Here is a 26,045-nt window from a genome sequence, read left to right as displayed (position 1 = left end):
CCTTATATAAAATATTATGATCCGGGGACCTCCCTGGTGGTCCAGTGGCTAAGACTCCACGCTACCAATGCAGGGGGGCCAGGTTCAATCCCTGGTTAGGGAACTAGATCCCACATGCTGCAACTAAAGATCCCACATGCTGCAACTGAGACCTGGCTCAGCCAAATTAAAAAAAATTATGATCAGAAGAGATTTTACATGACTGACAAAAATCCCTGGAAGCAGGCTAGGCTGTTAGCAAAAATGGTCTCACTACCTCCTCCCCTGTATACCGGCCGTGGCTAAACAGAGTTCTGTTACCTGCCCAGAACTTTCACCAAGTTTCCTAAAGGGAAGGCAGGGATTATAAACTTAACTCATGACAAGATCCCTCCATTCACAGCACCAGACTACCATCCCAGCTGCTAACCAATTAGCAGTCAGTGTGAGGTTAATATTTACTGTCTCACTGGCCTGTGCCAGGGGAAGTAGTCTCAAGGGAATGCAGCTCTGACCTTTGCTGTTCTCAATATGGGCCTGCCTGATGTCTGGGGAAGGCACACTTGATCCACACTCATTCATTTACTCACTCACTCACTCCAATTTGCTGAAAGCCAACCTAAGAAGCAGGTGCTTTGTCAGGTAGTGGGGAGAAACCCCTGGATAAAAGCAGTTCCATCCTTAGGGTCGACCAGGATGGGCAGACACAAAACCAGGAGGGGGAGGGGCAGATGGGAGTGGACCACCACCTGCCTCAGCCCACTGAGCAGCAGAGCAGCTTCACCAAGGCACGTTACTACCCCAGACCTGCTTGATCAAAGCCTGCACTTTTATAAGATCCCTAAGATGCCTGCACACACTAGGGAAGCCGGGGACGAGGGTGGGCCAAATGAGGCCTGGGGACAACAAACTGCTCCTCAGGGCTAACCCAGGGAAGACAGCAGCGCTGGTGGCCAACTACTCCCTGATAGAACCCTCCCTCTTCCCCTCATCTTTTGGGCCTGGCTGGGCAGGGAGGGGCAGGTGGTTGCTGTTTGCTGGGTATGGCAGGTGCGGGGGAGAGGCTTTTCCAGACCCAGCGCCAGTTTCAGCAAACATTAGTCTTGGCCCCACCAGACCCTCCCCCAGGGCATTCCTCCCTCTAGAGCCCATTCGGCCCTCCCAGGCCCACAGCCTCTCCAGCCCTCAGCCCCTGAACTCCAAGATGCTGCTCACATGTACGTCCTGTCGTGAGCTCCTCCCACCCTCACCACCATCCCCTCCAAGGAATGTTCCTCCGTCGTATTTCTCATCTCCCTTGTGAGGCCCAACTCACACTTCAAGATGCGCTTCAAACCACCTGTGCCCTCAGAAAAGGCCCCGGCTGGCCAAGCCCCGCCCTGGGACCGTGGTCAGCACTACCCCACTGTGCTCACGGGACCCGCCCCCGCAACAGCGTGCATGTCTGGGGCAGCCTTCTTCGCCCTGCCTCTAACTGTCCATCTTGGAGTCAGGGAGCTTAGGGCAAAACTCTGGGAGCTTCCACTCGAGGGCAGCACAAGCCTGAGCAGAGGCACTCCCCTGACAGAGACCAGCTCACTCACCCTCACCTCAGCAAACTATCCAAGAAAGTGCCTTGCCCTCCTACAAGGTGCCATTATGGCAGCCCTGCGCTGGCTCAGTTCACCCTCCCACAGCCTCCCAGGGTAATGCTGTCATTGCGCATTTGATAGGCGGGTTCCCCCACCCAGGGCTGGGGCCAGAGGTCACCACAGGCATAGCAGCCAGGGAGCCATGGTCCCACCTGGAGCCATCTCCACAATGCTGGGGCCCTACAGCTCCCGGTGAGGGCCAGGATGCTCCTAAGGTGGCCCGACAAGCAAAGGGCTTCCCACCTCCCCAGAGCCAGAGGGACAGGACCCTCCTCCTAGTGCCATGCTGGGTGGTGGACAGGCCACAGGGCTTCCTCCCAGAGCAGGCACTGTGCCCCAAGCCTACACACACTGAGGGGAGGGGGAGAGTCACACCCTTACAAAACCTCTCACTTGGTTCTGCCTCTTGCAAGTGAGAAGCCCAGGGTAGGACACTTCCCCCTCTGTGCCCCCTACAAGGATGGGGACAGTAATTCCTGCCCCACTGGGTGGGGTTTACTGCGTGAGGTGAGACCTCAGTGCCAAGGAGGCTCAGATGCCGTAGGAGGCCATCAGGGCAGTTCAGGCCCCAACCTCTCCTGAGGCAGTAAGGGGCTGCTTGTTGTGAAGGTCAACTCGGCACACAGCAGTCAATTGGGTAACACGTGAATATTCTCAAACCCGGTGAAGACAGAGATTGGGCCTACTCTGTGGGTGCTCAGATGACACAGCTGGTGTGCACCTACCTCCTCCTCTTCCCTGCACCTGGTTCCAGGATGGGGCCTATGAGTTCACAAGGAATCTGCAATGCCTGTAGACTGACCGATCACCTCGCACATGTGAGCAGCTCTTTCCACACGCACACAGATGCTGCACTGGTAAAGGATGTGCAAACTCACTTAAAAGGATTTCTGGGGCTTCCCTGGTGGCGCAGTGGTTGAGAGTCTGCCTGCCAATGCGGGGAACACGGGTTTGTGCCCCGGTCCGGGAGGATCCCACATGCCGCGGAGCAGCTGGGCCCGTGAGCCATGGCCGCTGAGCCTGCGCGTCCAGAGCCTGTGCTCTGCGGTGGGAGAGGCCACGGCAGTGAGAGGCCCGCGTGCCGTAAAAAAAAAAAAAAAAAAAAGGATTTCTGAATTCTGTGTCATTATGTCTTGTCAAGCACTAGGCCCTGGAAGTCCAACTCCTAACCTATGAGTCCAGGACTCTGGTGGATGTTAAGGAGGAGTCCTAATACACCTGGTTGACAAAACCCTGTACAGAGGACCACCGCACTACACCCTTACGAGGCCATCCATTCAGTCCTGAAGAGCACCGTGGAGGTAGCTCATTCCAAGTGATCCATGCCTCCCCATGCTCACGTCCTCGTGTCCGGTCCTATCCCCAGGATCTGGGTTAGTTCTGTGGCTCACTCTCTGAGGCCAGGAGTGAGGAACATAGAGGAAGCAACGATGCAAGCTTCTGAAGCAAGGTCACAGCCTCAAAAGCTTGTGCTTGTGACTTCCCTGGTGGCACAGTGGTTAAGAATCCGCCTGCCAGTGCAGGGGACACAGGTTCAGGCCCTGGTCCGGGAAGGTCCTGCATGCCGCGGAGCAACTAAGCCCGTGCGCCGCAACTACTGAGCCTGCGCTCTAGAGCCCGCGAGCCACAACTGCTGAGCCCGCACACCTAGAGCCTGTGCTCCGCAACAAGAGAAGCCACTGCAATGAGAAGCCTGCTCACCACAACGAAGAGTAGCCCCCCTGCTCACCGCAGCTAGAGAAAGCCCGCACGCAGCAACAAAGACCCAACACAGCCAAATATAAATAAATAAATAAAAACTAATTAATTAAAAAATAATAATTAAAAAAAAAAGCTTGTGCTTGGGCCCTTGGAACATTTGCTCTGAGAGACCACCCCAGAGTAGGATGCCAAACTAGCTGCTTGCAAAGAGGGTCACAGACACAGACACAGACACAGAGATGGGCCCAGCCATCCCACATGAGTAACCAAGCCACTGGGGACACCCAATCTAGCTGACGTGGGACTACAAAGATGAGAACCCAAGAAGCTGCACCCAGCTGGAACCAGCAGACCTGACAGATGATGCTACACCAATACAGTTACTTTAAACCACTAAACTAATGGGGCCGGCAGCCCAGCTCTGCCCCCAGCGAGCTGGCCTACGCCACTATAATGCCATGGCCTCCCTCAGACTCTACAAGGCCACCTACTCTAGACGCTACAGTACCCTGGGAGAGAGAAGGTGGGAAAGAAAAGGTTTACTCAAGTAACCATCCCTGCTGAACCTCAAATCCCCCCAAAAGGACCAGCAGTACTTCTCTGCACACAGAGGCTGCCCGGGGCAGATGCAGACTTGGGAAGGGATTGGAGCATAGCTCTAGGACTGCCCAGCAGGAGCACAGAGCTGCCCAACAAAGAAAAGGGGGTGTATATACAGAAGGTCCCACAGGAGAGGAGGGGGCCATCCTCAGGTCTGGGAGCCACTACCAGCGGCTTCAGGCACTACCAGGAGTGGTGTCTGAGTCAACGCTGGAAAGCAATTCCATGTACTTAATCCAATGAGCACTCCCATTCCAGAAATACTTCTAGAAACGTCCTAAAGAGAGAAAAATACGACGTTTATCACCAGTTCCCAGGTTAGTCCTACTACCTGGTAACATTTCACTGGCAGTTCCCAGTTGCATATTGGGCATCTCCGCAGACACACACCACTGGGATCTTTCACAGCCGTTTGGGCATGGGAGCTGCTCACTGGGACCCCATGACACCCCACCCTCCTTTCCCAAGGGGCCCCATCCACTCAGACACACCCGATGTGATTAGAAAGGGAACCGCTGCATGCAGACACAGGTGCGCCCCAAAGCTGAACACTTGCTTGCCCTTGGGGTTGGTAGGCACTGACGGGTGCCTGGTCCCTGCCGCGCCCCCCAGAGCCCACCTGCTTCCCGCCAGCCCCAGCCCCTCAGCTCCCTCGGCTCCCTGGGCTCCCCTGCGCAATTCCCCCAATTCCCCCTCGACTCCCTTCTTGGCATCCATTACCACTTCTCCCAGCACTGTAACTTGACACCCTGTTGGCTGGGATGTCAAGACAAAAGCCCAGAGCCTGCTTTGTGGGGGCCAGGAAGTCAGAATACATTTTGCTTCTAGGCCACAGAGGCCATGGAGGTGAGCAGCTGGGACAGGATTTTTGAAACCCAGCCATAATTCTTCCTGGAGACTCCAGGTCCGGCTATCTCTCTGGGACTCCATTATGGCCCACCCTGCCATGGCAACAGCCGAACATCTCGGAAGAAAGGAAGAGAGCAAGTGTGACCAGGGTCTGGTCCCGAGAGCCCATCCCCCAAACAGGGCCCCCAGCACAGAGGCGGGCAGTCCCAGGGCAGAGGCAGCTGCAGTGGAAGAGCACTGTGCCATCAGCAAGGCCAGGAGGCATCCAGCCTGTCCTGCTGGGGATCCTTCTAGGAACACAGGAGCCCCCAGAAGTCACACAGCCTGGCTAGGGAGACCCAGAGGACCTCACTGGGACTGGAAGCAGGGATAGGGGCCAGTTTTGGGGGCATGCAGAGTCGATGGAGAAACATGCCAAGAATGGGCAGAAGGGAGTGTTCCCTGGGCCAGCAACTGGCAGTGGCCCCACAAAAAGACCCTGACATCAAATGGCAATGGGACAGCCTGCAGGGCCAGCACCCACCCAAGGAGGTCACTGCAGCATGACCCTGCCAGCAGGCAACATGTTCCAGTCGGGTCACCACCAGGAAGGTTAAATCCGATTCAGCACACTCTCTGCTCAGAAATTTGGAAAGGGGCACTTATTAGAAATGACCACATAGTCAGAACTGAAATGCTGACTTATGTCAGATTTGGGAAAATCACTCAGGACATTTGCTGACCCTTTTTGATGGCCATCCCTGTGCCAACCACCAAGATGCATGCTTCCATGTGATCGTCTCAACTGCTCAACTGTCACCCACATCACCCACATCCACAGGTGCGGAAAGAGTCTTAAGAGAGTGATTTCCTGAGGTCACACACCCATGGCCTGCGGATAACCTGGGCCCACAGCAGGCCCAGCCTCCTATGGACCTCTGGCAGGCCTGGTCAACTCTGGCACGCCAAGGTCTGCCAGGTGTACTCCACAGTGCACTGGGACCTGGGCCTCCTGTCCTAGTCAGACCAGCTGGGCACCCATAGCCTGAAGGGGGCTAAATGGCATCCCAAAAAGGAGATGCAGGGCAGGAAAGGGTAGGTCTCACATAACTGTCAGCTGAGGCCTCTAACTCAAGTTATCAAATACCATTTTTGGACTAGGTTAAAAAGGGGAAAATATTTTTATTTATACTTGAAGGATGCTGGATAGCCACCAGCATCTGCATGCCAAGTCTCTGAGGTGATAAAGAGATGACAGTGCGAGGACATGGATGTGGTCCTTGGACTTGACTGGGAAACAACTCTTACTACACATGGACCGCTACCTGCTTGAGGAAGCTGCGTGGGGTTTCAGCACTCGGGAATCCAGGCTTCCAAAGGGCCTGGGCCTGGGGAATTAAGGTAAAAGGAGTGTGGGACCCCTCTGCTGGTCACAGCACTATCGCTAGCATCGCCTCTTTGCTCTGTCACCGTACCCGCATGCCAGGCCAACGTTCCTCCAGGGAGAAACTCAGGAGCACGCTGCAGCACGGAGGGACTCCCTACACCAGATGAACCCAAACACACCTCCTGGGATGCCAGCTTCCTCACCGACTCACAGCAAGTCAGCTGTGTGCAGATGAAACCTCACTCGAGAAACAAACACTGTTTTCCAGCTTGCAATGACCACAAACTCTTGTGATAAATAGAAAGTGCTCTATTTGCCCGGAACTTTCTTGCCCCCTCTTAAATATCTGTGTTTCAAACTGCTGGGTCCTGCCCCTCCACGCCCTGGCAAATCCCAGGGGATGTCCTCCCAGCACGGCTCAGGTGTCCCCCACCCACCCCACCTGACCTGCCCCAGCTGCTCTAAGCAAAGCAGCTGTGAGACTCCGCCCAGGTCAGCCATGAGGACTCTGGGGGGCTGGGCACTCGTCAGTGGCTCCTGGGACCTGGCCCAGTCACCAAACCTCAAAGAGCTTCAGTTTCTTCATCTGCAGAATGGGATGTCACTGACCATGAGAGGATGCTGTGAATGGTAAAGGGCACAGAAAGTGCATCTAGTCAACGGATGATGACCCCACCTCTCTTCCCCATCCTTGCAGAACATAGTAATGTGCACACTCAGGGCAGCCCCCATCACCTTTTCTGCTATAATTTAGCTCTGAATTGATTCATCTGGCCACCTTCCCTGCAATCCGAGGTCTCTAGGGACAAGATCCCAGGCTGAGGGCTTCTCTTCCTCTCACTGTCTGACCCCATCAGGCCATTAACCACTGTCCTGCCTGAGATGTGAGCCCAGAGTCCTGCCAGGCATCCTTGCTTGTGCCCACTGTGGACAGCCTGCCTGCGGTCCTCCCAGAGTGGTCCTCAGGACCCCTTCAGGGGCTCTGCCAGGCTGTTGTAACATCAAGATGACATTTGCCTTTTTCACCAAGTCAGGAGAGCTGCACCAAACTGTGCCAAGACTCACGGTGTCATCACGCTGTAGGCAACGCCCTGCATGAAGTACAAGCTATTGATTTTATTAAAACTCAAGCATTTGAGAACATGTCTTTTTAATATTCTGTGACAAGATAAAGCACTCCTGTTGCATACAGAAGCAGAACAGATATGCAGGAAAAAAATCACACGTTTGAGCGTTCATGATGCTTGAAGGAAGGTCGGACAGACATGCTGTGGTTATTCAGACTTGGGTGTCTGGCACACACTTTCCCCAAAATGGTCAAAGCAAAGCCTGTTCACTTCAAGGAAAACAACCGATAATATGTCACTAATGATAATGTCTGAGCTTCCAACAAGCAAAATGTAGAATTTTGGAAAATTTGTGAGCCCAAGAGCTTCCCAACAGATCGGATAATTAACTAATCTGATTCCGCGATACTGTAAAATGAAATATATCAGTATTTGAAAGATCTCTGTAACTCAGTAAACTAATATTTTCTAATGTTCGATGGTATTACAAACTCAAACATGAGTAAAAGATCATTCAGGGAGAGAAAAAACAAATCTAGGCAGAAGAACCCAAAATAATTTGTGTAGACGCTCCACTCTCAAGGTGGAGCATGACTCCGCATCCCTTTCCTTAGGTGTGAGCTGACTTCCTTCCAAAGGGCACAGCACGGAAAGGGAGAAGGAAAGTAACTTTACAGTGAAGACACCTGACATACACCCAGGTGATCAAGGTGTGACAAGTCACACTGATGGCACGTGCCCTGGACACACGTGTGATGAGAAGGGCACTTCCCCTCTGAGGTCCTCCTCTCCAAAACCCAGTCCAACCATGAGAAAAACACCAGACAATTCCAACTGAGGGCCATTCTACAGAACACCTAACTCCAAACCGTCAAGGTTGTCAAAACCAAGAAAGTCTGAGAAACTGTCTCAGCCCAGAGAAGCCTAGAGACATAACGACAAAATGTCATGTGGGATCCTGGAACAGAAAAGGTATGTAAAAAAACAGGAAATCTGAATAGACAATATAGACTTTGGTTAATAGTAATTACTCGTGACAAATGTTCCACAGTAATCTGTTAACAATGAGGGAGACTGGGAAAGGGTGTGCAGGAACGATCTTCGCAAACTTTCTGTAAATCTAAAACAATCCTAAAATTTTTTTTTAAATTCTTCTGTTCAGGGACTTCCCTGGTGGCGCAGTGGTTAAGAGTCTGCCTGCCAATGCAAGGGACACGGGGTCGAGCCCTGGTCCGGGAAGATCCCACAGCCACAGAGTAACTAAGCCCGCCACAACCACTGGGCCTGAGCTCTAGAGCCCGCCAGCCAACTACTGAGCCCGTGTGCCACAACTACTGAAACCCGCACACCTAGAGCCCGTGCTCCACAACGAGAAGCCACCGCAGTGAGAAGCCCGCGCACCTCAACAAAGAGTAGCCCCTGCTCGCCGCAACTAGAGAAAGCCCACGTGCAGCAATGAAGACCCAATGCAGCCAAAGATAAATTAATTAATTAAAATAAATAAATAAAGTTAAAATGATACTTAAAAAAAAATTGTTCTGTTCAAGGTGCAAGAGAGACTGACAGATTTTAATGTAACTGAGTACAAAAACTTCACTGATAATCGAGGTTTCAGAGTCTATAGTGCAACTAACAGTTAGGAATGGCCACTCTGTGTTTTGGTGTCGTATTAAAGGAAGAAACACACAATTATCCAAGACTAACCAAATACTCCTCCCTGCTCAAACTGCTTCTCTGTGTCAGGCTGGATTTTCTTCACATGCTTCATCCCTAAAAACTTATTACAAGAGACTGGATGAAGAAGCAGATATGAGAATCCAGCTGTCTACTTATTAAAGAGATCTGCAAAACAGTTATTTTTTTTATAAGCAATGTTCTTTATGCTAACATGTAATGGGTTTATTATCGTCATCTTTAAATAAATAAGTTATTTTCAGATTTTCTAACACAGTAAATGTCAACATATTTTCCACACGACCAAAGGTTCTCTGGGGTCCAGAGATGGAAAAGGGGCTACACCAGTGCTTTCGGCAAAGGGTTTCCTGTCCCCATCACAGATGCCAGTCTGAGCAGAGGTTCCCAAGTGCAGTCCTCCTGACATACCACAATCCACGTGGTTTTTTCATGCTGCCAAAGTTGTGTTTTGAAAAGCAAGACGTACTAAAAATTTAATAGGACTCACCACACATACACGCTGTAATTTCCCTATAAAACCTATTCAATTATAAGACAACAAAATTTGGTAACCCTGTTCCTGTGGCCTTAAAAAGCGGCAACTGTACAGGCCCCACAGTTACCCAGTTCACAGAGAACTTGCCACTGCCCAGGGCAGCTTGGACACCCTGCATATGCAGATGGGCAGGCCAAGCACAGACTTCCCGTAGAGGCAGGTCAGGCACCCCAGGCCCCCAACGCCAGGAAACTATCCTGCATCTCACGCCCCACTCCCCCCTTATGCCGCACTGCAGGCAAAGGCATCTCCTCTCTCCTCCAGCATGTCTACCTCTGTTCTCACATGCAGGCATCCAGCAAACTTCCAAGCTCCACCCACATCCACAGCATCAACTCTCCCTGCTCCAGAGGGTGGTCCATGGGCTGCATTTCCCAGCCTGACATCCGGCTCTGCTCCCACCGCCATGGGTCTTCTCAGGCCCTGACTCCAGGCAAACACAATGGCTCCAGGGAGCTAGCTGGATGCCCGAGCACCCCTATTTCTGGGCCGTGAGCTCCCCAGGACATGCCACCCGGACTGCTCTTTCCCACAGTGCCCACAGATACCACACGTGCCTGGATTGGTTGTTCTCTTTAAAGCACTGTTGTGTTAAAGCTGCTTTTGAAAGCTATCAAGGGCCTGCTTTAAGGAACTCTGCATGTCACCAGATTTCAGTGCCCCCTAAGACCTGAAGCTTTTCAATGTGATTACATCACAACTATTTTTAAGATTTAAGCTCTAAAAATAAGCACTCTTATGGCTTGGGATCCAAGGAAGGGGACACACAGTAACGTCTGGTATGTCTCCCATCTCTCCACCCATCAGACGCTCCCCACCTCCTTCGCACTCCCCGCCTCCCCCGGGCGGGCCCATCCACAGAGCTGGATCAGCCACAGGGAACTCAGCTCCCCTCTCCCTCATTCTTGGACACCTGTGAGTCCCAAGTCTCCTTTCCATCAGTGCTGTGACAAACCTTACTGGACTATGCCTCACTTCAGAGGAGATGGTGGGCTCCAAGGGTGGGGTGAACTGTCCTGGGCTACACAGGGGTGTGAGTGAAATTGAGCCGTCAGACTCCACATTTTTTTTAACCACCTGCTATCCCCCGCTCCCTTTCAGGCTCACAAATTACAATTCGAGTGCTCATCTTCTTGAGGAAAAAACCCAGAAATCTCTTGCAATCAGGCCAGCTCTCTTTTTCCTCCAGGGCACACTCTGCTAACTGAGAAAATACTCCTCTCCTGGTATAAATCCTGCTTGCCCCACCTGGGGTGACACACGGTATGTGTGGGAAGTGCTGGGTATTCACTCCGGCTTCTACCTGTTCTACAAACAGAGCTCCCTTCATCCTTCTTCTCCACCAGGTTAGGTGGCCATGAGGGACAGGATGGGATCCCTCAGGCCAGCACACTCGCCATCCCCACCCCCAGGGTTGGTTATGGTTCCGGTACACCTGCTCTCCTCATGTCAGAGAAACTGACTGTAAGATAAAAAGCAATGTATATAAAAGCAGAGCCTCCATGGCAGAGGGCTGGCCAGAGACCCTCCCTCATGTACCACTATAGGTAGAATGTTTAAACCCACTACAGCAGTGAGGGCATTGCCTGTCAGCATGTGGCAAAGCACCAGCAGGAATACATGCCATAAGAGGATATCAGAAACTGCAATTGCAGAATTATACTGAATAATTTCAAAATAAGGAAATGATCTGCTTAATCTGCCAATCTGCTTAACTCACACATGTGTGAAGAGAAGAGTTCCTGACTGTTAAACAAACAAGTGCTTACAGCTACTATCCTGATGACTGTAGACGGTGGCTTGCTGGTTCCTGTCAGGGCAGCCACACAGTAATATCCCCAGAAGGCTGGCACTATCCAGTGAGAAACCATCCCCTCCAAGGCCAGAGGAGGGCGCCGTAAAGGCAACGGGGAAGTGGCAAAACTGTGGAGCTCCTTACCTGTCACCAGGCTGGCTCACAATATGCCCCATGTGAACTAGGTCACTCTAAGAGTTAGAAACAGGGCACCCAGAGTCTGTCACTCTGCCATCCAAAAATAATCTAATGATTTTCAGAAGTACAGGTGAACCCCTCAAAGTACAATTATTACAAACCTGGGATAAGATAACGGCCCAGAATAAAGACAGGTGGACAGAGGAGAACCGGGATGAGGAGCCCCAAGGGAAGGGGAGAGGCAGCGAATGAGGAGATGGAAAGAAGTCACAGAGGTTTGGAGAGGTGGCAGCTGAGGCAGGGGAATCCAGAACGAGGAACCGATTTCTGAAGGAACGTACCTCTCAGTTCAGCTCTTACGTGCTGAAATGCAAGCAGGCTATGGATTTCTAGTTGGAACTGATGGAGCTGCTCCCCAAGGCTGCTTGGCCCCTCCTGGAAGCCGCCCAGCCGCAGACAGGGAACTAGCAAGTGAAAGGCCAGCCCACAACAGGTGCTGGGGAGGGGCTGGGCTCCCCAAGAGCCTCCCACAGAGTGCCAAAGCCCCCCCACACACACACTGAGGGAAGTAATCGTCACACAGAAGGAACAGGCTCCTGGCTGCGTGACTTCCAAAGCTCTCACACTGTGGCGGGGGGGGGGGGGGGCTGTCAATCGCTGGCGACTGTAGGAGGAGCCAGGGTGAGGGCCACAATCACACTCACTCAGGCTGTGAGAGAACCAGAGCCCTTTCCAGAGCCATCACGCCCACAGCTGTGTAACATTCCCCTGAATCACTCAAGGACGCACATTCCAGCAGACAGCTGGCCGGTGGGTCAGGCACAGCTGCAGTGGAGCATGGTGGGGAGAACAGGGTAGCAGGGGGGCTCGCGTCTGCACATCGCCGTGGAGGACCCCCACCCACACCCACGCGGGAAGCTGGCGCAGCAACCATCGCTGGCCTCACCCTCTGTCATGGAAGGGAGAGGGCTGATGGTCACACAAGCAGGCCAGGACCTGGACTCAGACCTCTCTGAAGACTCCATGGCTAAAACTGTAAAGCCTGACAACACCAAGTGAGGATTAAGTTAGCTGGACCTCCACGCCTGTGAGAGTAAAACCACCCAGACATTTTTGGGGAAAGGCATGGCAGTTTCTTTAAAACAGCTCAATACCCACCTACCCTGTGACCCCAGCAATTTGACCCCTAGGTATTTAGCAAGAGAAATGATGATCGATGTCCACGCGAAAGACTTCTACGGGAATGATCACAGCACCCCAAACTGGAGACTGCCCAGTATCGGTGGACAGGCGAGTGGACGACTATGCATATCCACGCGGGAGTCCCTCAGCAAAATGCTGATACACACAACAGAGATGAATCCTAATCACGTGGAGTGAGAGAAGCCAGACCCCACCAAGCACATACTCTATGATTCCATTTCTAGGAAGTTTGAGAAGAGGCAAGATTGGTGGAGAGTGGGAGAATACACCCAGTCAGGGAGGGCAGGAAATGTATGGATGGCTCCAGGGCACTTTCTGGGGTGATAAGGTTCTGTACACAGGTGGATACATGTGTGAAAACCACAGCAGGAGAGGCATACACAGCAGGCACCAGCAGTACCTCCTGGCAGGGCAATGCAACCCCGGGTTTACTGTATCCTTCTTCTCCCAAAGGCCGCTTGTAAAGCATGTCCACCCAAACAAGGACTCTATAACTTACGGAGTCATCTTGGAAAGGTAAAGTGATGCACATACCTTTTCCTGTGGACTCCATTTCTACACAGAACAGAACAAAACAAGGCCATCCACACAATCCAACATTACAGATGACAGGCGGAAGCACTATCATGTTACTTTCAGGTTCATTTTCACTTTGGAAGAGGACTCGGGCATTAACATGGGTGTGGATGACATGCCCCACACACCACACTCACCACTGTGGGTGGCCAAGCCCTGTCTTAAGAGCAAATGATCTACCATTGAGAATCCTAACTTCTATACAGAGTGTCGCCCTCCACTACCAAAGTCCGAAAAGAAAGATGGGGCAGTGATTCTGTCATCAAGGATACCGGCTTCAACAAAGGTGCCCTGCTTTTGCAGCCTTGGTAAACAGAGAGTGTACTTCTGGTGCATTTTACAGTCTGTTAAACCTTGCAAGAAGGCAGAAAGCCAGAAAAACTAAAGCCAAGAACAGCTCTAATGGCTCAGGTGCTACTGCCAGCTCCCAATAGGCCACAGGTCACTCGGTAGGGATAAGAACACACATCAGAGTCCTTCCCACCCACACCATGGGGCAGACCATTGGTCCAAGTAAAGCCCTGTGCCACAGCAAAAGAGACACACGATGCAAAGCAGGGAAGGAAGAGGTGTCAGACAGCTGCCTGAAGACCACGCACACCAATGGAAGCCAGGGAGACACAGTCACCATGACACCTGCCCCACACATCCATACAAGACCCATATGGCTGGCTGTCGAGCAGCAGAAATGGGGCTCCAAGTCTGCCCCTGCCCTGCCTGTGAGACCCTGGGAGCCCAGCCTTGCTTCCTCCCAGGTAAAATGAGGAAATAGAGATGGACTGCTTAGGCATCCAGTGACTTCCATCCCTAGGTGAGCCACACCCCTAAAGTCGAGGCTCCCCAACACCTCTGCATATTCTTTCAAGATCCAGTACCCTGAAAAACATCTAAGTCAGATCCTGTCCCATCATTTCTGCCCCCAGGGACGAGCACGGTACCTGCCACAGACAATCCAGGGAGAGTTGGCGCCTCAGAAAAAGGCACACAAAAAAACATTTTCAGTGAAGTATGGGGGTGGCTAATCATGAAGTTCCCACCCCACACAGGCCCAGGGCAACCAAGGGACCCAGCCCTAACCTTTCAGGTGCAGAACCTCTGGAGAACAGGCTCATGTTTTACTCAGTTAAATGTTCCTCTACCCAAGAGGGGAAAAACAAAGCTCTTTTCACCTGTGTGTGGCCTAGACTATTTTTGAAGATCAACAATTTGTGACAGAAAGAGAGTCTCCTCTATAGGAAAGTGCAGGAGTGGAATCTATTTATCTCAGAAACAAAACAGAGAACCCAAAACAGCTTCCTCTGCCTGTCCCAGCTCCAGACCTCATCCAGCAGTCCAGACTTGGGGTAGAGGGAGGGCAGCACATGCTCATGAGCTTTGGGTTGGCCTCGCAAGACCAACAGGATCAACCTCCAGCTCTGCGGGGTTTTGTTTTTCCCTGAGCACACTGACGGATGCCAGAACGGAAACCAAACTATTTTAACCTCATTTATATTTTTTAACATCCATATTGAGGTATAATTTACATACCACAAAATTCATCCATTTTAAGAGTATAATTCAGTGATTATTTAGTAAATTTAGAGTTGTGCAACCATCCCTACAATCCAATTTTAGAACACTTCCATCACCCCAAAACGTTCCCTTGTGCCTGTGAACAGTTAATCACTGCCCTCACCCACCCCCAACCCCTGCCTCAGACCACCATCTGAATGCTGTCTGTCTCTGTAAGTTTGCTTTTTTGGACACTCCCTGTAGATGAAATTATACAATACATAGTCTATGGGTCTGGTGTCTCCCCCTCGGCATGGTGAGTCTGAGCTTCATCCATGTTGCAGCACAAATTGGTAACTCGCTTCCTTAAAATTGCTGATTAGTAATCCACTGCATGGATATAGCACATTTTGTTTATCCGTGGCCTTCTGGATTGTTTCCACCTTTCTGCCTGTTGTGAATCATGCTGCTATGGACACCCATGTACCTGTCTTTGTGTGGACACGCTTTCATTTCTCTCAGGTACCTTCCTTGGACAGACTCTTGGGTCATGTGGTAAGTTCATGTCTAACTTTCTAAGAAACTGACAAACCGTTTATGCCATTTTACATTCCCACCAGCAATGTATCAGGGTTCCAGTCTCTCCACGTCCTCGCCAACACTTGTTATCATCCTTTCTTTCTTTTTTTTTTTTTTTTAAAGAGCTTTTATTTATTTATTTGGCCGCACTGTACAGCACGCGGGATCTTGGTTCCCTGACCAGGGATCAACCCCATGCCCTCTGCAGTGGAAGCGTGGAGTCTAAACCACTGGACCACCAGGGAAGTCCTTTGTCTGTCTTTTTTTATTACAGCTACCCCTGAGACTTGTTTTATGGCCTAGCATATGGTCCACTCTGGAAAATGTTTCATGTGCACATGAGATGTATTCTATAGATGCCCTTTAGCCAAACAGATCAACAGTGTTCTTCGAGTCTTCTAGAATCTTGTCGATTTTCTGTTTAGTTGCTCTACCAATTGTTAAGAGAGGAGTACTGAAATCTCTTTTTTCTTTTTTTTTTTTTTGCGGTACGCGGGCCTCTCACTGTTGTGGCCTCTCCCATTGTGGAGCACAGGCTCCGGACGTGCAGGCTCAGCGGCCATGGCTCACAGGCCCAGCCGCTCCGCGGCATGTGGGATCTTCCCGGACCAGGACACAAACCCGTGACCCCTGCGTCGGCAGGCGGACTCTCAACCACTGCGCCACCAGGGAAGCCCCTGAAATCTCTATAATTTATGAACTGTCTATTTCTCTTAGCAATCCTATCAGTTTATGCCTCAGATATTTTGGGATTCTGTTGTTAGGTACATATACATTTGTTACTGGTATATCTTCCCATGTACTGTTAAAAAATGTCCCTCTTTGGCTCTAGGAATTTTTTTTTGTCTTAAAGTCAATTTTATCTGATATTAATACAGTCATTCTAGTTTTCTTATGGTTACTTATGGTATATCTTTCCTCATCCTTTTACCTAAGGATCTAATGGTTGTCTCTTATAGACAATATATAATTAGGGGGGCTTCCCTGGTGGCGCAATGGTTGAGAGTCCACCTACCAATGCAGGAGACATGGGTTCGTGTCCCGGTCCGGGAAGATCCCACATGCCGCGGAGTGGCTGCGCCCGTGAGCCATGGCCGCTGAGCCTGCGCGCCCGGAGCCTGTGCTCCGCAACGGGAGAGACCACAACAGTGAGAGGCCTGCGTACCACAAAAAAGGAAAAAAAAAAAAAAATATATATATATATATATATATATATGTGTATATATATATATACATATATATATACATATATATATATATATAGGCTGGATCTTGCCTTTTTTATCTGCTCTGACAATCTCTGCCTTTTGATTGGGGTGTTTAGACTACTCACATTAAATGCAATTATTGATCTGGTTGGATTTACATTTATCCTTTAGCTGTTTGTTTTCTACATGTCTTCCTTCTTTTTTGTTCTTCTGTTCCTCATTGACTGCTTTCTTTTGTGTTAAATATTTAATGTACCACAATTCTTCTGTTGATTTTTTTAAACTATATTTTAAAGTTATTTTCTTAATAGTTGCTCTAGGGATTACAATAAGCATTTTATTAACAATACAGTCTGCTTCAGATTAACACTAACCTGATCCCGGTAAAATATAGAAACTTTACTCCAATACAGCTCCATTTCATTCCTGTTTTGTACTGTTGCTGACCCGTATATCACGTGTCTATATATGTTATAAATACAACAGATTGTTGTATGCCTTTGGTCAACTGCCAAAGAGCTATGGTTGTTTTTGTCGATTCTATCCAGTGTTATGGCTAATGCTTCATATGATGTTATGTCTTTTAACTAAGCAGAAATGAGAAAAAAATGTCTTTTCTATTAGCCCACATATTTACCATTTCCAGTGCTCTTTATTTCTTCCTGTGAATGTACGTTACCAACATGTCACTTCCTTTCAGCCTGAAGAACCAGCAGGTCTGCCAGCAACAAATCCTCTCAGTCTTTGTTTATCTGAAAATCTCTTTTTGCTTTCGTTTCTGAAGGAGAGTTCTGATGCACTGAGAATTCTGGGTTGACAATTTTCTTCTTTGAGTACTTTGAATGCCATTCAGTTCCCTTTTGGTTTCCATTTGAATGTCTCAGGTGAGAAGTCAGCTGTTAATTATATTAATGCTTCCCCTGTATGTGATGAGTTGTTTTTCTCTTGCTACTTTCAAGATTTTCCCTTTTTCTCTGGCTTGTAACAGTTTGACTCTGATGTGTCTAGGTATAGATCTCTTTGTATTTATGCTACTTGAGGTTTGTTAAGCTTCTTGGATAAGCTTCTGCTCAAATACATGTTTGGCCATTCTTTCTTCAAATTGTTTTTCTGTCTTGCCCCCAAACATGTCTGCAACCTTGGGCTAATACAGCCACTGTCCCTCCCCACTTACCCATCTCCAAAACTGTCACTTTAACCAACAAGGCCATGGGCAGGGCTGCTGCCCACCACTCTAAATTGAGTGAGCCCCTTCTCACCCCTGCAGAGAAGCTGTTGGTCCTTACAGCCTGCACTGGCTAGGCAGAACTTCCCTACCAAGAGAGCTGGGGAGAGGGCATGAGAGGAGCCCCAGGTCAAGTGCCACATATTCTCACCATTTTTACCCAGAGTTCAGCAGTTTCTTAAGCACAAACACTTCGCAGATTGTTGTGTGCTTCTGGTCAATTTCCAGAGTGTTGAAATGGCTGATTTTGGGGGGTCAATTCTGTGCTGCTTCATAGTTGTTTTTTTGGGGAAAGGATTTGACAATTTCTCCTCATTCAATCACTGCTGGAAGCTGCCCTCCAGCCCTGATTTATTTTGAAAATAAAACACACACACATTGGGAGACTAAGTCAGAAAAAATGCCAAAGAGAGATGAAGAGGGGAACTGCAGAGAAGGAGAGAACTGATCCTACCATTTTATCGATATCCTCATGCTCTAAATCTCCCCAATGTCATTTAAAAAAAAAAAGAAAAGAAAAGTTGTATCTTGGTGATTTTAATTCACCAGCACTTCCTTAAAGAAAAAGGAAATTCTCTCTGCTAGAAGCCACCAGAAACCCCCCTCTAGCCTTCAATATGCCTAAACTGGGTCATAAGAATAGCACAGCATGAAAGAAAGAAGCAGTTTTTAAAAAGAGCCAAACAAATTCTAGAAAAATACTATACAGCAATGAAAAGAGTAACTATTCCTACATTCAACAACATAAGTAAATTTCACAAACATTATGTTGAATGAAAGCAAGCAAAGGGTACAGACTACATAATTCCAATTACTTAAAGTTCAAAAACAGGAAAAACTAACCTGTGCTGTTTGAAGTCAAGAAAGTGGTTACTCGGAGGGTAGTGACAAGTGGGCATGAGGGCGCTAGTAACGTTCTATTTCTTGATTTGAGCTACAAGGATGTGCTCAGTTTGTGAAATGTACCAAGTGGCACATGCGTACTTTTCATTATGTATGCTATAACTCAATTAAATAAAATTCTCTATATGGAGGTTCCCAAGGGATGAGCCAGACACTCTCAATGAGGATCCAAAGACTGCCTGCTTCTAACACAGAAACCATGGCCACTCACTCCAAAAAAGATTACAGTTTTAGAATGGCTCTGGGCTGGACTTGATCCTATTATTCTGTCAAAATTCACAACTATACTTCAACAAACTAGACAGAACACTCTATGTGAGCACTCAAGGAGACACTAGCTCTATATGTGACGTCGTATTTTAAGTGAAGCTTGAAGACTGAAGGGTAGTTGTTACCAGCACTTATTTCCCTCACCACATGCCATGCACCAGGGTCAATTCTGGGCACGCATCTGTCACCCAGAGATGCAGAGCACAGATTATCATCCATTTTACAAATGAAGTAGCACGGGCCAGTATCATCTGCCCAAGGTCAGTCAGAGAGTGTGATCTGAGCCCCACTCTGCCAAAGCCGGGCTCCTTCCACAATCTCACACTGCTTCAAGAATGCCCTGGGGTCTCCCTAGTCCCACAGGAGGACCCCTGCTCTGTGTGCCTGGGTTAGTCTCTGTCTTTTGCTCTCTTACATTCTTTTATGCTCCTTCAACACTTAACCTCTCTCTCACAATTCACTGGCCTGCCCTACAGGGGAGCATGGTGATTACAGGAAAAAATGTAGACCAGGAGCCCAGGAACACAAGAGGGACCCAGTAAATCTCTGCAAGTGTGGGCTCCTCCTTCTCTTCACCCACCTGTGACATTCTGAAAGGAAAGGGAAGGGAAAGCAGACCCAAACTTAAAATTTTATTTCTAGAACTTTAAAAGAGGCCTCTGGTTTTAGAACAGGGACTGCAGAAAGCAGAGCCAGATAAAAAAGGCCTTTCTGGGTAGCAAGAACACAAAGCACACCACCCCAGACTAATACGCTTCCCCAGTAGGAGGGGGTTAGATTTTCCCATTTATCTCAAGGCGTAAGAATTTTTAAAGCTGAGAAATACTGAGTCAGACAATCTCTGAAGTCCTTAGGACGCCAACAATGTGGGGCCCAAATGAATTTAATGCAAAGACTGCAGGTTGGGGTCCCTCTGCGGGGTCAGTCAACACAAGGAGGCAAAGAGCACCAGGTTCTCCAGATCTGCACTTACTGCCCCTCATCCCACCCCGGGCAAACAGACATGGAAGGGAGTCTGCAGAGGAGGCACTGAGGGAGACAAGGGATGAACCACAGAGGGGCCACACACAGAGGGGCCGCGGGGCTTCTCAGGAGGCCATGGCCACCGGCTGCTGGCTCATGGGACATCAGGGTGTGAAGGGAGGGGTAAAGCAGGAGCTGGAGCTAGGCCTGCAATTCTCTTTACAGGGAGAAAAGAGGGTTTCTTAGTGAAGACATGGGGTGGTACACTGAGTCTTATTTCTTCAAGCTTTTTCCTTAAAAGCTGAGGATTGGGAAAGTTACTCTTGAAGCAATCAGTATCGATGAAGGAGAAACCGAAAGAGCACATCACAGGAGTCCCGAACACAGGGGCCCCTCCTCCCTGATGCACGGCCTAGGAGGAGTGGTGACACACGTGAGAGGGCTGTGCTCCCGACTCTGCCCCTGGCCAAGTGACCCAAGCAGGGTGTAGCATCATCCCTGGCCTCCCATGCCCCAGATCTGAAAAGCAGGGAAGCTGGACCAAATGAAAAAGTTTTCCTATAAACCAGAAGCACAGAGCTAGACAGCAGGTACAAGTTTAGTGAAGGCCTGCTGTCAAGCAGGGGAGCCAACAGAGGCTACCACTCCCCCATCCTGTGAGACCCACACCCCATGCTACAGATGTCTGGGCCCCAGGGCCCCAAGAGGGAGGTCCCTTGGCCAGGACGGTGGGGGAGGTGCCAGGGCTGGAGCCCACAGCCATCTCCATGATAAGCCACCGAAAGCTGCTTCCTGTAGGCCTGACGGCGGCTTCACCCCCACAGGCCTCCTCACGCCCAGGCCTGTCCCTGGTTCCTGGACCCTCCTGCTCACCTGTGTGTGGTTCGCATGTCCACGGGCCCATCGCCCACCTGCCCTTCGCCTCTGCCCATGGCCATCGCCTCTGCGCCTCTCAGCAACCCTTGGGCTGGGCCTGCTCCCGGCTCAGGCGTCACTCTCATGTCTCCGTCAGCGTTTAACTCTGAAGCCAACACTCCTCTCTCCATTTTTATTTTCTTGCTCTCCACATCGTCCTCTGCTGGGTCCCGGTCAAGCGCTCGTTTCTGACTCCGTGTTCGGCATGCTTCTTCAGTCATTCTGAACTTTAGGGGATGGAGAAAACATGACATTTAAACTTGGCACAACGAAGTGGCTGTCTTCTCAGACTTTTCACAATGTCAGCATGGAGTGTTTTCCTCACCATGTGACAATGGCAGAAGTAGGTACAACAAATGAAGGGCCCACAAAGCGTGCCCAGGACATTTCTTCACTGCCTTGGGGAAGGCGAGGGCAGGAGCAACAGAGCATCTGGGAAGCCAAGCTATGCATCGCCCCATCCAGGGCCAGAAACCTGCAGGGGCCTGGGCAGGAACAACGGAAGGTGGCTGCTCATCAGAAAGAAGGGGGAAATCTCTGCACTCCAGACTCAAGAGCAAATAGAGGAAACTGTTCTAGATCTGAATTCCCTGCCTATGGGATCCTGAGCACCTACATGGGATTGGAGGTATCTGGAATCCAAGAAGGAGGGACCATGCTGTCTCAGGAGCAGGGTCACAGCCCAACTCCAGCCCTGCACTGCACTGATGAGGGTTGACCCTTCTACTCCTGCTTCAGTGAGGGGCAGCCTTCTCACTCCCTGCTCACCTCAGGAGGGTGAGGAGTGGGGGGTCACATTTAACCCTTTGACTGCCGATGAGGCGAACTTTGAGTGGGGTGAGGCCTGGCCCATCACCATGCCGGCACCCTGTACCTGCAGCATACACATATCTTGATTGAAAGAAGAAAGAAAAGAAGAAAAAAAACAGCTGAGTCAGTTTTTGATCCCATGACATCACTGGGCTCCACATGACCCTTCCCAGGATTCAGTCTGAGAGACAAAGCACTTTCCAGAAAACCAGTCTGAACCGGTTCCAGACAACAAGCTGAAGTGTTGTTAACCCTCACAGAGACAGGAGGGAAGACGGCAGTGATGTCTGTTTACAGGGAGACTGCTGGCATTCCACAACCGAGTCTGGGACACGAGTACTCGCTCTTAAAGGGGCCGCTCAGAGCCCAGCCTTGATGTCCCAGCGGGGCAGGACATGGGAAACCAGACTTCAACAGTCAGGGTCTAAAAAGCCATTCAAGAGTTCATCACAGGACAAAAAAAGAATTTAGCTGCCAGGCTCCTGAAGTACCAGTTCTCCACAGGACAGTCAATGCCCACATCTACCAACGTGGGGGCCCGGGGAGAAGCACACTGTATGAGCCCCTCAAAGAATCCCAATTCACACCTGCAGTGCGCCTACGATGAAGACCTCCTGGCTCTGTGTCCAAGCAGGCAGGACACCCAGCACCTCAGTTTCCTCACCAGCAAACACCCTGGGAGGCCTGTCCTGGGTATGGCCAAGCAGAACCAGTCCCAAAGCAGCCCACCTTCTGGAGACTTGGTGTGGGTGGGGAGAGCACAGGGCATTGAAGGGGCCCCATCACTGTATTTGGGACACACTCCTGAGCTGACTCATTTGCAAGCTCCTTAAAGGAGCTGATTTCACAAATGAGCAACACTGCAGGGCCCTGCCTTGGACTCAAACTGAAAGGAAGGAAAGTGACAGCTGCTTCGGGCTCCTGGCACAGGAGGCCGAGCGTCCGTCTGACACGTGTTAGGCCAGCGTGCCCCGGCCTGGACCCTCAGACATCTGCTCCCACGGGCAGTCCAAAAGGGTTGAATCAAGCAGGTTTCCCCGTGGCCATGTCACCCCCGCCCCTGGGGTGCTCCCCATTCCAGGCAGGGCTTGAGAAGTCTGAAGCTCAAGGGCACAGCCTATCAACTTGGCCTCCATCTGCCTCCAACCCCTCCTGGCATCCCAGCCTGCACCTGCTGCTCACCCCGTGCCACCTCAGCCCTCAGCCACACTCCGTCCCTCTGCTCTCACCCAGATCTCCCCATCCCCTCCTTCACCTGTAGAGGTCATCTCCTCACCACCCCAGAGGGAAGCAAGGGATGCTCCCATGTCCCTCTCAGCCTAAAGTTCTAGTTTCTGTCCTTCTCCAACATGCTTTCACCACAAATGCTGTCAGCCTGCTCACTGAGTCTGTCTGTCCTGTCTCCCCATGAGCTGCAGACAAGTCACTGCCCTGAATTGAATGTCAGTCACCCTCCCCTCCTCTCCCTCACTGTGGGAGGGTTGGGTCACTTTCCTTTGGGGCACTGCCTAAACAACAGGAGCTGCTCGAACGTATGGGGAATTGCATGAGAGGAATGATTTCAGCGGCCATGTTGGATGGTGGGTACCTGTGCTCCCAGGATCAGAGAGGAGCCTATTGGGGGTAAAAAATGAAGGGAGTCCAGGACCTCAGGCACGGAGGGCCCACACTGGAGTCAAAGGAAATTCTGTCCCTAAGGGAGAAGCTCCCAGGCTGGCCTGGTGCCCACTGGGGGAGGGGAGGTCCGAAGTGAACAGGGAGAATGCACCCCTCAATCCTGAACTCAGAACCGCCCCCAATACTTCCCCACTTCGCCTCTGCTCCAGCCCAGCCTGCAGGGCCCCCACCCCCAGCACAGCCTCCGGCCTTGTAAACCCCAGGCTCCAATCCATGAAGCTCATCTGAACCCCAGACCCTGCATGAAGTCCCTCCTTCCTCCCAACTGCCCACATGGACTGGGGTGGGAGGAGAGGCTGATGAGGAGGTCGCTGTGCATCAGGTCACCAGACCAGCAAGGTGGTGCCCCAGTGACCTCACATCATTGTCACTGGTGAAGGACAAGCGGTCACAAGGGGCCAGAGTAGAGCCTCACACCCATGGGGCTGCTCCCACCAGCCCCAGAGACCATGCTAGGCCACAGTTCTGGTCGGGGTCCCTAGCAGAGGACCTGGGAGACCATCTGCTTGTGTTCTGTGTGCAGTGTCAGGGCAGCTCACTCAGAAGCTGAGGGGCTGGAACTCTGCCAACCCCAGGCACGCCCTGTGCCTCTGGCAGGCTGCTGAGTGGGGGAGGGGTGCAGCAGCCTTGCCCCCCTCCCCCACCACATAAAGGGCGAGCACAGCTGGAGGGGGTGGGGCCAGCCATGGGGGATGGAGCCTCAGGCTCTGACCTCCCCCCTCCTTGGGTGGAGCCTCCTCCACTGGGAAGGCGGTTGCCTTAGTGCCCACATGGGGCCCGCCACTGGCCAATCCCGGACACCGACACCACCAGGCAATTGCTCCTGGGGAGGGCAGGTGTTAGTAAGGAGTGGCCTCTCCCTCCTCTCAGCAGGAAGGACCAGTGCCCCAACCTAGCAAATCAGGGCTGGCAGCCACCGCCCTGCAGGCACAGAGGCAGGGACAGCAAAAAAAAAAAAAAAGTTGTCAGGAAGAAACCAGCCTTGAGGAATGAAGTGCGACCTAGGAATGAAGCATGACCCACAATTTCTGCAAAATGCAGTGAGGAGGTGCATTAGAATACTTTCTAAAGAGCAGGTGAAGAGGTTGGATTACTGCAACTGACAAATTAGGATCTGCTTCAAAACCCCTGGTGAGTGAGGGAGAGATAGCAGCCACAATGGCATAAGTTCCACCACAGGCCCGGGGAGAACTGCTGGCCCACAGAGAGCAGCCCCCTCTAATCAAGGCAGGATCCAGTGCCGGCTGCTGTCTGCAGGGACAGATCCCAACAGCAGCAAGCCCACCGTAAAGATGCGGCCACCAGGGCTGCAAGGCTGCCTGAGACACAGGCTGCTACATGGGGAGCTGGGCTGGAACCCAGGTGGCCTCAGCCCCTCCTCACTCTCTCCAAACATAACCTGGCTGCACAGGCAGGATGCAACCCAAGTCTTCCTCAGGCCAAAGAAGGGCAGGCTCCAGCCATACTAGAGGCTTCACAAGCACACAGCACAGACCAATCCCAGGATGAGTGGGCTACCAAGTCCCAAGCGGAATGCTGACACATGGCTTTGGGTTGGATGTGAATTTCAATTGCTTCTACCAAAAGATGCTTTCTTTTATTAAAATGTCACCTTCCAACTGGTCTGAGGACCTCAGGTGGAAAATCTGTTCTAAGACAACTCCAAAAGGGTGAATTGTGCTGTGGCAGGAACCAGTATTGTTTTTTTGGCTGTGCTTGGGTCTTCGTTGCTGCACACGGGCTTTCTCTAGTTGCAGCGAGCAGGGGCTACTCTTCGTTGTGGTACGCGGGATTCTTATTGTAGTGGCTTCTCTTGTTGCAGAGCACGGGCTCTAGGAGTGCAGGCTTCAGTAGTTGCAGCATGTGGGCTCAGTAGTTGCGGCACATGGGCCGTAGAGTGCATGGGTTTCAGTAGTTGCAGCGTGTGCGCTCAGTAGTTGTGGCGCACAGGCTGTAGGGAATGTGGGCTTCAGTAGTTGTGGCACACGGGCTTAGATGATCCACAGCATGTGGGATCTTCCCAGACGAGGGATTGAAGCCGTGTTCCCTGCATTGGCAGGCGGATTCTTAACTACTTCACCTGGGAAGTCCCAGGAACCAATATTTTTAAACAGAACTCAGAAGACTAACACTGACTCTGCACAGGGGGTGGGGGTGGGGTTGGTTGAGAGGGGGGATTAGATAGGCATAAGTCATACAGCCATAACCCTGAGGTTATCATTAATACTCTGTACTAGGAAATGTTATTTATACCACACTGCTACAAAATAACAGCAGGAACACTACTAGTAATACTGTTTCAGGCATGAGGAAAATGAGGCTTAGGAACATGTGTTTGGGAGAAGTGAGAGAGCTGATGCTCTGAAAAGGAGATGATGTGGGGTGCTTTTTCCAGAGCCCAAAGAAGGGAGTGAGCTCGATGAGGTGGCAAAAGGAGGGTGCTGAGTGTAGACTGACCTCAGGTGGAGCACAGAGGGCAGCGGGTGTGTTGGATGGAGGGGGAGGGGGAGTGGGATCCAATTTGTTCTAAAGGATTTGGGGACAGACTGAGGCAGGGAAGTGGCAGGGGGAACAGTCAGGGGGGTTCTGTATCTCGTGGTTCAGGATGGAAAGGGGATAGAGCAGCAGGGAGACATGACCAATGCTGGGTGTACTTTAGAGGATTTAGACAACACAACATACCAACAGTTGGGCGCCAGGTGAGAGAGGGTTGCTTTGCTTTTTTTGTTTGTTTGTTTTTTTGCCAGAGCAACTGGAAAAAGATGGATTTGATTTTCTGATATGGGGAAGGAGCAGATCTGGGGGAAGAATGTTGGGAGTGGGATTGTTTGGCATGCAGAGAGGCTGAGGAGTGTCTGCTGACAGGCGG

At 50.9% G+C, this 26,045-nt stretch overlaps 1 protein-coding gene across 5 annotated transcripts in view; it reads right to left on the bottom strand.

The window, feature by feature from the left end:
- GATAD2A (GATA zinc finger domain containing 2A) overlaps positions 1-26,045 on the bottom strand; it is a 100,653-nt gene that overhangs the window by 18,709 nt on the left and 55,899 nt on the right. For all 5 annotated transcript variants that reach the window (XM_030880010.3, XM_070045304.1, XM_070045306.1 and 2 more), the window contains exon 3: positions 20,648-20,916. In XM_030880010.3, the coding sequence (XP_030735870.1) occupies positions 20,648-20,916 (269 nt within the window). The remainder of the gene's footprint in view (positions 1-20,647; positions 20,917-26,045) is intronic.

Source organism: Globicephala melas, chromosome 3 (assembly GCF_963455315.2).
Source record: "Globicephala melas chromosome 3, mGloMel1.2, whole genome shotgun sequence".
Classification (NCBI taxonomy): Eukaryota; Metazoa; Chordata; class Mammalia; order Artiodactyla; family Delphinidae; genus Globicephala; species Globicephala melas.
This window is presented reverse-complemented; position numbering and strand designations above follow the sequence as displayed.